This window comes from Coregonus lavaretus (genome assembly GCF_964263955.1).
Source record: "Coregonus lavaretus genome assembly, chromosome: 21".
In the NCBI taxonomy this organism is placed as follows: domain Eukaryota; kingdom Metazoa; phylum Chordata; class Actinopteri; order Salmoniformes; family Salmonidae; genus Coregonus; species Coregonus lavaretus.
This window is the reverse complement of record NC_140008.1, coordinates 15,976,599-15,990,890: the sequence shown is the minus strand read 5'-3', so window position 1 is coordinate 15,990,890 and position 14,292 is coordinate 15,976,599. Positions and strand designations below refer to the sequence as shown.

Genomic DNA, 14,292 nt, shown 5'->3' with positions numbered 1-14,292 from the left:
CCCAACAAATGAGGCGATCGCGTACCTCGAGCGGAACGTACGTCCGACCCACAGGACACTGTGGAGGACTCGGGTCGGTGCGTAACGCCCGCTCGATCTCACCATCAACCTCCCACACCACCGGAGCAACCAGACAAGACTCCGGTAGTATGGGCGTGGACTCAACTGACCTCTCCTCTGCGTCATACCGCCGAGACAGAGCATCTGCCTTCCCGTTCTGGGACCCAGGGATGTATGTGATCTTAAACACAAACCGGGCTAGGAACATAGTCCAACGAGCCTGGCGAGGATTCAGTCTCCTAGCTGCCCGGATGTACTCCAGGTTACGATGGTCAGTTAGAATGAGGAAAGGGTGTTGAGCCCCCTCGAGCCAATGCCGCCACACCTTTAGGGCCTGTACCACGGCTAACAGCTCCCTGTCTCCTACGTCATAATTCCGCTCCGCCGGACTGAGCTTCTTGGAGTAGAACGCACAGGGACGGAGTTTAGGTGGAGTGCCAGAACGCTGGGAAAGAACGGCCCCTATCCCGGCCTCTGACGCGTCCACCTCTACTTGGAACGGTAAAGAAGGATCCGGATGCGCCAACACCGGCGCCGAGGTAAACAGGTCCTTTAGTCTCCCAAATGCCCTGTCCGCCTCAGCTGACCACCGCAAGCGCACCGGACCCCCCTTTAACAGAGACGTTATGGGAGCTGCCACCTGTCCAAAACCCCGGATAAACCTCCGGTAATAATTCGCAAAACCCAAGAACCGTTGCACCTCCTTCACAGTGGTTGGGGTCTGCCAATTACGCACAGCTGACGCCCGGTCTACCTCCATCTTCACCCCTGACGCAGACAACTGGTAACCCAGAAAGGAGACCGACTTCTGGAAAAACAGACATTTCTCTGCCTTGACATATAGGTCATGCTCCAACAGTCTCCTCAATACTCGGCGCACCAGGGCTACATGCTCAGCACGGGTAGGACTATACACCAGAATGTCGTCGATGTACACAACTACTCCCTGTCCCTGCATGTCCCGGAAAATCTCATCGACGAAGGATTGGAAGACTGAGGGAGCATTCATCAACCCATATGGCATGACTAGATACTCGTAGTGTCCGGAAGTCGTGCTAAACGCTGTCTTCCATTCATCGCCCGCTCGAATGCGTACCAAGTTATATGCGCTCCTAAGATCCAATTTTGTAAAGAACTGCGCACCGTGCAGTGACTCCGTCATAGTCGCAATCAGAGGAAGTGGATAGCTGTACTTCACTGTGATCTGATTGAGACCGCGGTAATCAATACACGGGCGCAGACCTCCATCCTTTTTCTTTACAAAAAAGAAACTTGAGGAAGCGGGTGAAACGGAGGGCCGTATGTATCCCTGTCTCAGAGACTCAGAGATGTATGTCTCCATAGCCTTTCTCTCCTCTTGAGACAAGGGATACACATGGCTTCGCGGGAGAGCTGCTCCTGACTGGAGATCTATCGCACAATCCCCCCGTCTATGAGGCGGCAGCTGCGCCGCCCGAGTCTTACTGAACGCCAGTGCCAAATCCTCATACTCGGGGGGAATCTGCAGTGCTGGCATTAGATTCGGACTCTCCACCGAGGTCGCCCCTATGGAAACACCCAGACACCGCCCCTCACATTGAGCAGACCACCCTTTAAGAGCTTTCTCTCGCCACCTAATAATAGGGTCATGAGTCATCAACCAGGGAAGACCCAGCACTACCGGATACGCAGGAGAGTCAATCAGATAGAGCTGAATTCTCTCCTCATGACCCTCCTGCGCCGTCATCTGAATGGGTGCTGTGACTTCCCTAATCAACCCAGACCCTAACGGACGGCTATCTAGGGCATGGACGGGGAAAGGTTTATCCACGGGAAGGAGGGGAATCCCTAACTCTATACAGAACTGGCGATCTACAAAATTCCCAGCTGCGCCTGAATCTACCAGCGCCTTATGCTGGGAACGAGGTGCAACCTGTGGGAAACAAACAGGCAAGGTTAGGTGCACGACAGAAAGCTCTGGGTAAGCAGGGCGCCTACTCACCTGGGGGGACCCCCCAATGCGTGACCTGCCATCTCCCTCACTGGAGGACCCGCCCCAACACCTAGCCGCGGTGTGTCCTCCACGACCACAGTTGGTGCAAGGGCCGGGTCCCCTCGGGCTCCTCCTCCTCCGTTCCCTAGCGCCAGCACCTCCGAGCTCCACAGGGCTCGGCTCGGAGGTGCTGGAGAGTGGAATGGGCGAACCCCCCCCTCCGGGACGCCCACGGGTGGCGAGCAGGGTATCCAGCCGGATGGCCATGTCGACCAGCTGGTCGAACGTCAACGACGTGTCCCTGCACGCCAACTCTCGCTGGACGTCCTCCCGGAGGCTGCAGCGGAAATGGTCGATAAGGGCCCGCTCATTCCACCCTGCATCAGCCGCTAGGGTCCGGAACTCTAAGGCAAAGTCCTGGGCGCTCCTCATCCCCTGTCGGAGGTAGAACAGACGTTCCCCCGCCGCCTTCCCTTCCGGTGGATGGTCGAACACAGCACGGAAGCGGCGGGAGAACTCCGCATAGTTCGTAGTAGCGGCGTCCATTCTCCTCCACTCGGCGTTGGCCCACTCCAACGCCTTGCCGGTGAGACAGGAGATGAGGGCTGAGACGCTCTCGTGTCCCGAGGGCGCCGGGTGGACCTGCAGCAGGAATCCTTGACACCCGGCAGTGGAGCCGTCGTACGCCCTCGGGAGCGAGAGCCGAATCCCACTAGGTTCCGGAGATGAGACGGGGGGGCTGGCCGATGGGGCTGGTTCGGTTCCTGGAGGGGTGGGAACCCCGCTGGTCTCCCATCGGTGCAGAGTATTCATCACCCCCTCCAGGGCATGACAGACCTGGTTGATGCGGTCCTCCTGACCACGAAGACGTTCAGCCATCTCGGCCGTCGGCGCGGTCGCTCCTGCTGATTCCATGTTGGAGATGCGTGATTCTGTCAGAGTGGTGTGTGTAGATGAGGAAGGAATCAAACGCAGGAAACCAGGAGGACTCTCACAGAACTTTAGTCAAAATCTGACAGGCAAGAAACGTCAACCCAACCGGGTGGCGCAAACAGATTACGCACGAAACACTGTGCGGAGAAAACAAGAAAAAGCGCACGCAGTGCGAACTCTCGTAAAACCTACGAGCGACTCAAAATATCGAGCAACAGCTGACAACAAGACAATCACGCATAACACCTGACCCAAACACACGAACTAAATAAGGGAAACAATTAAGACACAAATAAGGGACAGGTGTTATGAAACAGACAAAACCAAAAGAACATGAAACATAGAACGGTGGCAGCTAGTACTCCGGAGACGACGACCGCCGAAGCCTGCCCGAACAAGGAAGAGGAGCAGCCTCGGCCGAAACCGTGACACAGACCCACCTGCTCACACCCCCTTCTCCAGCAGCTGCATCACTCGCCGCCACATGGCCTCAAACTGCACCATTTTGTTTCTCTCCATCGCCCACGCACTTTCAACATTTAAATAATAAAGCGTTTGACCTGTCCATTGTGTTAACGAGGGAGGATTGGTTAATTTCCCGTTTTTAAGTATATAAGTTTTTTCAAGATGATTGACGAGAAAAGTATCATCCAACTCATCGGGTATCTCATTGCACCCTCATATGCTATGTCTTGAAATATGCCATGTCTTGAAATACAGTGGTTTAACATACAATGTTTTCAATTTACATATTTGACACACATTGACATGTACATAGTAATTATTATTCAACATGTCCTCACCTGGGATTTGAACTCACAACCTCTTGGTTCACGGCATTCCAACCGTCCTGCTACTCCACCATGTCTGTGTCAGTTATCAGTTAATCTGACTATTCTCTCATCATTGATATGATTTACTTGTTTGCTTATTTTGGGGTTTTCTGTTTTAATGTTACTCCTTAATCACTATGATAAATAAAATAGGCTAGTTTTTCTTGAGTGTACTTTTAACAGAGCTGAGATTTACTTTGAAGTGCAAAGTGTAGCAACACAGGTGAAATCAGTCATTGACACAGACATGGCAGCGCAGCAGGAAGATTGGAATGCCATGAACTAAGAGGTTGTGAGTTCTCTACACAAATATGGACTTTCTATGACATCACAGCCAGGATACAAATCAAGAGTGAGCCCAGAGCACCTACATGTTATTGATAGTAATGCATGCATCAAATTGGAATGTGTTATGCAGTCCCTTGCCATGAAAAACATATTAGGTGATTAATAGGTAGATTAAAGGGAGAGTGCTGGTAGTATCCATTAGCCTTATTTCAGCAGATTACTAGTGACTTGAGAACACCTGGTGATCTATTCAACTGAAGCTGTGTAATCTATGATGTAGTTGGGTGTATGATGTACTGTAGTAAAATGGCACCTCTGAAGTTATTTATCCTTTTATGTAGTCAGTAATGAAGCAGTGGGCGTCAGCTTTAGTCTTGACATTGACTGTTCTCGGGCAGCCATGATGAATCTGTTTGATCTTGGCCTAGTCTATATTGAAACCATAGGGAAGGTTTCTAAGGTACACAATTAATAACATTGCTCGCACTACTGTAGTCTCTAACAACACATCATGGTAGGATCACATGTGAGAACTGGGCTGGACATGTTGTGTCTTCAGTGTGTGTCTATGGTGTGTGTCTATGGTGTGTGTGTGTGTGTGTGTGTGTGTGTGTGTGTGTGTGTGTGTGTGTGTGTCCCAGTGCTTGGGCTCCATGCTTGGTGGAGATGCTAGAGGAGAGTGAGGGGATTTATTACTAAGCATTAGGAGCACTAATTTGTTTCAGGTGTTACTGGCTCTGTGTGTGTGTGTGTGTGTGTGTGTGTGTGTGTGTGTGTGTGTGTGTGTGTGTGTGTGTGTGTGTGTGTGTGTGTGTGTGTGTGTGTGTGTGTGTGTGTGTGTGTGTGTGTGTGTGTGTGTGTGTGTGTGTGTGATTCTGTTAAGTTTAACATTCAGTAGAAGGACCATGTAATCTTCTCACAGTATCAAATGGAACCTCGGAGAATGATTTTATTTCTAAGTGGACAAATCTGTTTCAATACAATACTGATTTAAGATGTGGTAAAAAAAAGGTTAGGACAGAAGTGATCACTTCCAATCAGTCAGCCAAATCAAAGGAATATCATAGACAGGTTGGACAGACTGGGTTTGGAACCCTAGGGCTGCTGCATGCCACATTACTGTGTTAGCCAGATGAGATAAAGCCTAAGCATTAGCCCGGGGAGCTAACGCAAGACTACAGGTCTCATGCAAGGTTCACTGAACCACCTCCTTGACACAGGGAAATAGTACATCATTATCATGTAATCTACCAACCCCACCATGTTTTAACCTTCACTTCAAAACCTCAAGGTTATATGGAGCTCCCTAGTCTCTTGTAGGGATACTGCCTGAGGTACTGTATTTAAATAGAGTGGACCACCTAGATGGATTACCCTGAGTTGGTAGGAGGCCTGCAGGTCTGCTGGGATGACGAACAATGACATCAGGACAAAACAGGGACCTCCTCCTCCCGGCAGGATGCCACACAGCCTACTGTGACAAGTTACGACATGGAGTGCTGAGGTAGTAGTTGGAAAGTGGGTGGTAGTGGTGGGGGGTGTTCGTTATGATTTACAATTAAAATATACTAAAGACTAAAAAAGTAAGTGAAACTCCAAGAGTACACTAGAGTACAGCCTTCTCATACATTTCTGGGAAAGCAAGCATTAAAATAAGGATGAAACAATACTGCAATATGGATTTATGACCTTTACAGTACACTACAGTACTTTCATTCCATTGTGGGTATATCAAGGTAGGGGAGTTATGGGAAGGTAAAATCTTGCCAGACTAAATAGGAGCCTGCTGGAATCTAAAATGCCTCATATGTCTAGGTTCTGCTTCCATTATTGGGAACTACTGCCCTCGAGTGGGCAACATGGGGATTGTTCATTGAAGCAATAAAAAAGGTAGCCTGAACGGTTTCTTCCCATAACTCTAACCTACACTGTCAACTGTGGGACCTTATATAGACAGGTGTGAGCCTTTCCAAATCATGTCCAATCAATTGAATTTTCCACAGGTGGACCCCAAACAAAAAGTCAAGGGGTCTGAATGCTTTCCGAACGCACTTTATGTAAAGGCAATATCATCATAACATACACTACCGGTCAAAAGTTTTAGAACACCTACTCATTCAAGGGTTTTTCTTTATTTTTATTATTTTCTACATTGTAGAATAATAGTGAAGACATCAAAACTATGAAATAACACATATGGAATCATGTAGTAACCAAAAAAGTGTTAAACAAATCAAAATATATTTGGGATTCTTCAAATAGCCACCCTTTGCCTTGATGACAGCTTTGCACACTCTTGGCAATCTCTCAACCAGCTTCATGAGGTAGTCACCTGGAATGCATTTCAGTTAACAGGTGTGCCTTCTTAAAAGTTAATTTGTGGAATTTATTTCCTTCTTAATGCATTTGAGCCAATCAGTTGTGTTGTGACAAGGTAAGGGGGCTATACAGAAGATAGCCCTATTTGGTAAAAGACTAAGTCCATATTATGGCAAGAACAGCTCAAATAAGCAGAGAAACGACAGCCCATCATTACTTTAAGACATGAAGGTCAGTCAATACGGAACATTTCAAGAACTTTGAACGTTTCTTCAAGTGCAGTCGCAAAAACCATCAAGCGCTATGATGAAACTGGCTCTCATGAGGACCGCCACAGGAATGGAAGACCCAGAGTTACCTCTGTTGCAGAGGATAAGTTCATTAGAGTTAACAGCCTCAGAAATTGCAGCCCAAATAAATGCTTCACAGAGTTCAAGTAACAGACACATCTCAACATCAACTGTTAAGAGGAGACTGTGTGAATCAGGCCTTCATGGTCGAATTGCTGCAAAGAAACCACTACTAAAGGACACCAATAATAAGATGAGACTTGCTTGGGACAAGAAACACAAGCAATGGACATTACACCAGTGGAAACGTGTCCTTTGGTCTGGAGTCCAAATGTGAGATTTTTGGTTCCAACCGCCGTGTCTTTGTGAGACGCGGTATGGGTGAACGGATGATCTCCGCATGTGTATTTCCCACCGTAAAGCATGGAGGAGGAGGTGTTATGGTGTGGGGGTGCTTTGCTGGTGACACTGTCTGTGATTTACTTAGAATTCAAGGCACTCTTAATCAGCATGGCTACCACAGCATTCTGCAGCAATACGCCATCACATCTGGTTTTGGCTTAGTGGGACTATCATTTGTTTTTCAACAGGACAATGACCCAACACACCTCCAGGCTGTGTAAGGGCTATTTTACCAAGAAGGAGAGTGATGGAGTGCTGCATCAGATGACCTGGCCTCCACAATCCCCTGACCTCAACCAAATTGAGATGGTTTGGGATGAGTCGGACCGCAGAGTGAAAGAAAAGCTCAGCATATGTGGGAACTCCTTCAAGACTGTTGGAAAAGCATTCCAGATGAAGCTGGTTGAAAGAATGCCAAGAGTGTGCAAAGCTGTCATCAAGGCAAAGGGTGGCTATTTGAAGAATCTCAAATATAAAATATATGTTGATTTGTTTAACACTTTTTTGGTTACTACATGATTCCATATGTGTTATTTCATAGTTTTGATGTCTTCACTATTATTCTACAATGTAGAAAATAATACAAATTAAGAACAACCCTTGAATGAGTAGGTGTTCTAAAACTATATATTTCAAGCATATGGTTAATATTTATAAAAGTTACGTATAGAAATGTCCCTGAAGTAGGGGAACCAGTCTCTGATGAGAGAGCCATAGTACCAGAACCAGGGGTAGTAAGACTCTGTCTGTCGAGTGGCTCCAGAAGTAATGATGTGAAGCGCTGCCTCACTGGCCGGCCAGGCTGGGATGTTGGTGAACCCCCTATAATACAAACAGTGATGACTCAGCATCCTTTCATTATCTTTGGATAAAGGTGCTGTAACAACTATCAAGACAATCATAAAACACTTTGTAGGGTTGCAACTTGACTGAAGTTGATATCAACAATATCTCACTTGACTTTCTCCATAGCCGAGTCCGTATCGATCAGGGCCAGGATGGTGATGGTAACGGACACGTTGCTCCTCTGCATGGCCAGCTCATGCTGCAGCGTCCCAAAGAAACCATTCAGGGCAAACTTAGTGGACGTGTAGGGGGCCATAAACGGACTGCACATTTTACCTGTGGGACCAAAACAATAGCCAATCATAGGTTCAGAGTCACTTGGAAAGCTTTGTGTAGAGAAGAGCGCTGACTCACCTAAGAGGGAGGAGACCACCACAATGGAACCGCTACTCTGCTCAAGGGTGGGCAGAGCAGTCTTTGCCATCTGCAGATAGCTGAGGAAATTTACCTGAGAAAGAGCAAGTAAAAGAGGAGAAAACGTAACACTATAGTAATAGTGGTACTGTACATATAATGGTAGGCTACATGTACATGTCATCCTACTGGGTCACATGAAACACAGTAGTCGAGATGGATACCCCACCTGCATTAACCATCTAGTGTGCTCCACATCTCCGTCCCACATGGCGAATGGGCTGGAACCTATGTGGTTCAGCACCAGGTAGTCCAGTCCTCCCAACTTGTCCACAGCAAACTGCACCACTCTCTCTGGGTCAGAAGGATTAGCCATGTCTGCTGCTACGTACAGAGCTTTCTGGGCCCCCAAACCCTGGCACTTCTCTACTACCTGCAATACAAGAGAGTGATGTTCGCATAAGAGTAACATAATTATGAAAAACATTAAGGTATTGTCATAGACAACTATTGCCTAGCGACATTGATGTAAACACCTGATTGAAGTGTCACTGACCTGCTGTAGAACCTTCTCCCTCCTGGCTGTAATAACCACCTGGGCACCAAAGCCGGCGAGGTGATATGCCATTTGTTCACCTATACCCGTACTGGCACCAGTCACAAGGACGCGTACACCCTTTAAAGACTCTGAAAACCAGCCATATTGAAAGTCATTACAGTACTCATTACGTCTTAAAGTATAGTTAGTCTAAATAAAATTCAAAAGGGAAAAAACTAAGACAAGGGGATAGAATGACGACGTAAGGCCTGTCAAGAAAATGTGCATCTGATGTGCTATAAAGTATGTGCTGTATCCTAGACCTGACGGATGATATGGATCTTTATGCCTGTCTAGGACTCAGTGTTTAGTACAATGTGTAATCTGTATGAGTAGAAACAGGGGGAATGTTCATTATAGGCCACAAAGAATTACTGCTTTAAACACTTCCCACTGGGCACACACTGTTTGAATCAACATTGTTTCCACGTCATTTCAATACAATTATGTTGAACCAATGTAGAATAGACGTTGAATTGACGTCTGTGCCCAGTGGGTTATGAATGAAGTTAATTGTTTGATTGTGCCAGAGTTTGCTGTTTCAGTTCTGAAACAAACCCAAGCTAATTTATGGTGAGAAATAGCAGAGGGAAGAAAATGTCCACACCTAGAGAAATAAGGATAACCTAAGTTTAAATGTGATAGATTATTAGAAGTATAATGCTGTGATTGCAATTTCCACTGTTTTTTACTGTGCATGGAAACTATAGCCTGATTATCAACCACTACAGGTTCTACCCTAACCCAGTTATGAGTGGAATGCATATGACATAGTAGGCTGTAGTTCTGTATGGTTCCAATTCCACACGGTTGCCTCTGACTCATATTCAGGCCTATGACTTCTATACAGTATTACTGTATGTGTATTTTATTGTACTGTATTGCACTCACAAAGGTAATCTGGCCTGAAAGCTTAGCTCAATAAAGTTGCATTGAATAAGTGTTTGGGAATTCATTCACATAAGATTGGTTATTACGGAGTGCAAGGAGTGCACCAAGGAGTGCACCAAACATTACTCATCACTTAGCCTACCAAAACAGAACGTAAACACATTCCAGCAGTATTGGTTTGGATTTAAACGTGTACTTGAAAAACAGTTTTACATGATGAATTGGATCATTAATTCCACTCTGATCATTTGAGGTTATTGTATGATCTTAGTACAGTAGTTCCTCTCATAAGGTCAATGTCACAAGTGCTGTACAATCGAATTTTCGATGCAATTTCAATGTACACATAGCGCTGATGATTATGTTGAAATTAAATAGAAAAACCTGTTAGTCAGGTTAAATCAATGTATTTAAGTTTAAGTTTTACCTTCATTTCAATGTTTATAACGCTGGTTGAAATTAGATGAAAACAGTACTGGTTGATGACTTTATTTTTCAATACAATGTATTTTCCACGTTGATTCCACGTCACAATACGCTGACAAATTATGTTGAAACAACGTTGATTCTACCAGTGTATTGTATCTACCATAATGTTTTTGTATTTATTTTCTGAAGTTAATTGTGCCGGTATTTTTCTGTGTCAACAATTGAAAAAAACACAAGCCAAGTTCCATTTGTATTAATCTGACAAATAAATAAGATGGTATACTGCCTTTATATGCAATTTTAGTCACACTGAATTCTTATGAGGATCTGATTGAGATTTCATAAATCAATAGCCTATAATGTGTCACAACTGTCTATAATCTCACTGGGCACACACTGGTTGAATCAACATTGTTTCATTCAATGAAACTACGTTGAACCAATGTGGAATAGACATTGAATTGACGTCTGTGACCAGTGGGATGTGTCTGTAATGCATCACAACTGTTTGAAGTGCTGACAACCACCCTCTGAGGCAATGGGTTCATATGGCTATAATAATTCATATGTGATCATAAAATTGCCTGTAGCCAGCAAAAGGGTGCATAGACCAGTCAAGGATTGTGAAGAAGCTAAATAAATATCTTACCTGGGTCCAAGGTGGGTCCACTCCATTGGAAAGCAACAAAAGCTACTCCTATAGCACCAACTATTAAGAGTTTAGTAAAAGCCTTCATCTTGTAACTGCAATACCCCTACTCAATGGGCTTGTTTGAGTGGTAAGGCTGAAGCAACTAGCCTCTGCCGAGTCCCCAAAAACTGGATGTTCCGGTTTTCAGGGGAAATAGAAAGAGAGCCAGTCAGGCAACTTCCACTATTGGTTGTTAACAAGGCGACGCAATCTTAACTCCTCCTTGTTAAGACCAGTATGTAGAGGATCTAGTTTCAGGTATTTATTTTACACCTGCTACGGTTAGAAGCAACCAACTGTAGACGAAAGTCCAGGAGTGAAGTCAGGGGAGCTGCATCAGCTACAGCCCAAAGTCAGACACTGATGTGGTTTTCCAACAGCAAGGCTCAGTGCAACATGGCAGCATTGCCATTGCTTATAAAAGTTTTTATTTATAAATGTCAAAATAAACATGTCTCCATCCCCAATATCACACACTCACAAACTGTAAATATACATGTATGTGTGTACATTGTACCAGTGGAGGCTGCTGAGGGGTGGACGGCTCATAGTAAAGAATGGAATGGTTTCAACCACATGGAAACCACATTTATATTTTACATTTACGTCATTTAGCAGACGCTCTTATCCGGAGTGACTTACAAATTGGTGCATTCACCTTATAGCCAGTGGGATAACCACTTTACAATATGTTTTTTATTTTTTATTTATTTTTTGTTGGGGGGGTGGGGTAAGGGGGGGTAGAAGGATAACTTTATCCTATCCCAGGTATTTCTTAAAGAGGTGGGGTACCACGTTTGATACGATTGCATTGACGCCATTCCAACCATTATTATGAGCTGTCCTCCCCTCAGCAGCCTCCACTGCATTGTACTATCAATTGGGGTTGAGAGAGCCGCAAATATCACATTTACTTGTACATATCCACTGTATACATATGAATCGGGGTAGTAAAATATCCCCCAAAACAAAATATGTTTTGGATGAACAAATTCATACTAACTACCAAAAACAAAAAACATTTACCAAAATTCACGTTACTTCTTCTGTTAAAGTCCAGTCCAATCTGATCCCTACACAGGCTCAGGAGCCTGGGAGGGCGGTACTTCTTCTGTTGCCAGTACCCCTTGCAGGTCTTCTGCTGTGAATTCTTTCAGGCACAGAAACTTTTCTGACGCAGTCACAATGATGTCCAATTTTGGGGATTTCTTTGACACTTGAGTAGTACAATTAATAACCGTTGCAATAAACGCCACAAAATCCACCTTTTTCACACAAAGCGTGTCCGGTTCTCTTGATTGACAAACATTCACTAATGGCTGGGGTGTATCTACTACCATATCATAAACACTAGCGTCACTTGCTTTCTGAATTATTTTGCTTGCCTCCACGTAGATCCCATGACACGGCCTTACTTTTGCCACTGTTACAGATAAAGTTATCCTGTATGTGTTTTTGTGTTTTTCCTCTCCTTCTGCCCTAATCACAGGTGTCCTTTGTGTTCCTGATTGGTGGTCGTTGGGGTGTCCCACCTGTCCGACATCTGTTTGTCTGCTGATTGCTGAGGTGGACCAATCAGTGGACATTCCTCTGCATTGCACCACCTGTTTCTGGTTTTTCACTCACACCTCCCATTGTTTTAAAAGCCAGTCAGTTGTGTTTGCTGACAGAGACTCTTTTTGTTTGTGAGTATGGATACTATGGTGTCCTGTTTTTTGTGTACTCACTCATTTGCTGGTTACTCCCTATGGTAACTATGTTGTGTGTTCCTGGGAAAAGGGGGCTTTAGCAAGTTGCCCTTGGGCATACATTACCCGTAGAAAGAACATTGTCTAAAAACACTAGTTAGACCTGAGCAGACCACCCACTGTATTTTTGTATGGTTAGCAGTAGCTTAGCGGTTCTTGAGGCAGGCAAGATCAGTTTAGGGGTTTTTTACATTATTGTTTAATTCCTTGTGTCCTGCTCAGCCCTTTTTCCCAAACCTTGACCATGTGTTCATAATAAACATTTTGTGTTTGACAGTACCTTATGGTTGTCGGTGTATTTTTGTTCTCACTGTTTCCGTGTCACGATTCTGATTTGCATGAGTTATGTTACGGGTCTCTTTTCCATTCACCCTAGACTTTTAAAGCCACGGGGTTCGTAACAGCCACCTTGACCTCCTTTACCCTTACAGGGCACTCCAAGAACTCTGGATCATGATCCCCACCACAGTTGCAACACTGACCTTCTTCACTCCGATCTTCAATATACTCCTTGTGTCTGGAAACATTTGCAACATGGCCAAATCCTTTACAGTTGTAGTCGCTTGTGGACAAATGCTCTTACTGCATACTTTACATAACCTAACTGTACAGTTGAAGTCAAAAGTTTACATACACATTAGCCAAATAAATTTAAACTCAGTTTTTCACAATTCCTGACATTTAATCCTAGTAAAAATTCCCTGTCTTTGGTCAGTTAGGATCACCACTTTATTTTAAGAATGTGAAATGTCAGAATAATAGTAGAGTGATTTATTTCAGCTTTTATTTATTTCATCACATTCCCAGTGGGTCAGAAGTTTACATACACTCAATTAGTATTTGGGTCAAATGTGTCGGGTAGCCTTCCACAAGCTTCCCACAATAAGTTGGGTGAATTTTGGCCCATTCCTCCTGACAGAGCTGGTGTAACTGAGTCAGGTTTGTAGGCCTCCTTGCTCGCACACGCTTTTTCAGTTCTGGCCACAACTTGTCTGTAGGATTGAGGTCAGGGCTTTGTATGTCCACTCCAATACCTTGACTTTGTTGTCCTTAAGCCATTTTGCCACAACTTTGGAAGTATGCTTGGGGTCATTGTCCATTTGGAAGACCCATTTGCAACCAAGCTTTAACTTCCTGACTGATGTCTTGAGATGTTGCTTCAATATATTCACATAATTTTCCTTCCTCATGATGCCATCTATTTTGTGAAGTGCACCAGTCCCTCCTGCAGAAAAGCACCCCCACAGCATGATGCTGCCACCCCCGTGCTTCATGGTTGGGATGGTGTTCTTCGGCTTGCAAGAAACCCCCTTTTTCCTCCAAACATAACGATGGTCATTATGGCCAAACAGTTATATTTTTGTTTCATCAGACCAGAGGACATTTCTCCAAAAAGTACGATCTTTGTCCCCATGTGCAGTTGCAAACCATAGTCTGTCTTTTTTAAGGCGGTTTTGGAGCAGTGGCTTCTTCCTTGCTGAGCAGCCTTTTATGTTATGTCGATATAGGACTCGTTTTACTGTGGATATAGATACTTTTGTACCCGTTTCCTCCAGCATCTTCACAAGGTCCTTTGCTGTTGTACTGGGATTGATTTGCACTTTTCGCACCAAAGTACGTTCATCTCTAGGAGACAGA

General features: G+C 44.9%; 1 protein-coding gene across 1 annotated transcript; it reads right to left on the bottom strand.

The window, feature by feature from the left end:
- Positions 1-5,754: 5,754 nt before the first annotated feature.
- On the bottom strand, positions 5,755-11,063 carry LOC311149293 (hydroxysteroid 11-beta-dehydrogenase 1-like protein). The gene is made up of 6 exons (XM_084186421.1): positions 10,865-11,063; positions 8,854-8,984; positions 8,527-8,730; positions 8,298-8,391; positions 8,054-8,219; positions 5,755-7,919 (listed from the first exon to the last, which is right to left on the bottom strand). The coding sequence occupies exons 1-6, from the start codon at positions 10,950-10,952 to the stop codon at positions 7,742-7,744; spliced, it is 861 nt and encodes a 286-aa protein (XP_084042547.1). The 5' UTR covers positions 10,953-11,063; the 3' UTR covers positions 5,755-7,741.
- Between the last annotated feature and the right edge of the window lie 3,229 nt (positions 11,064-14,292).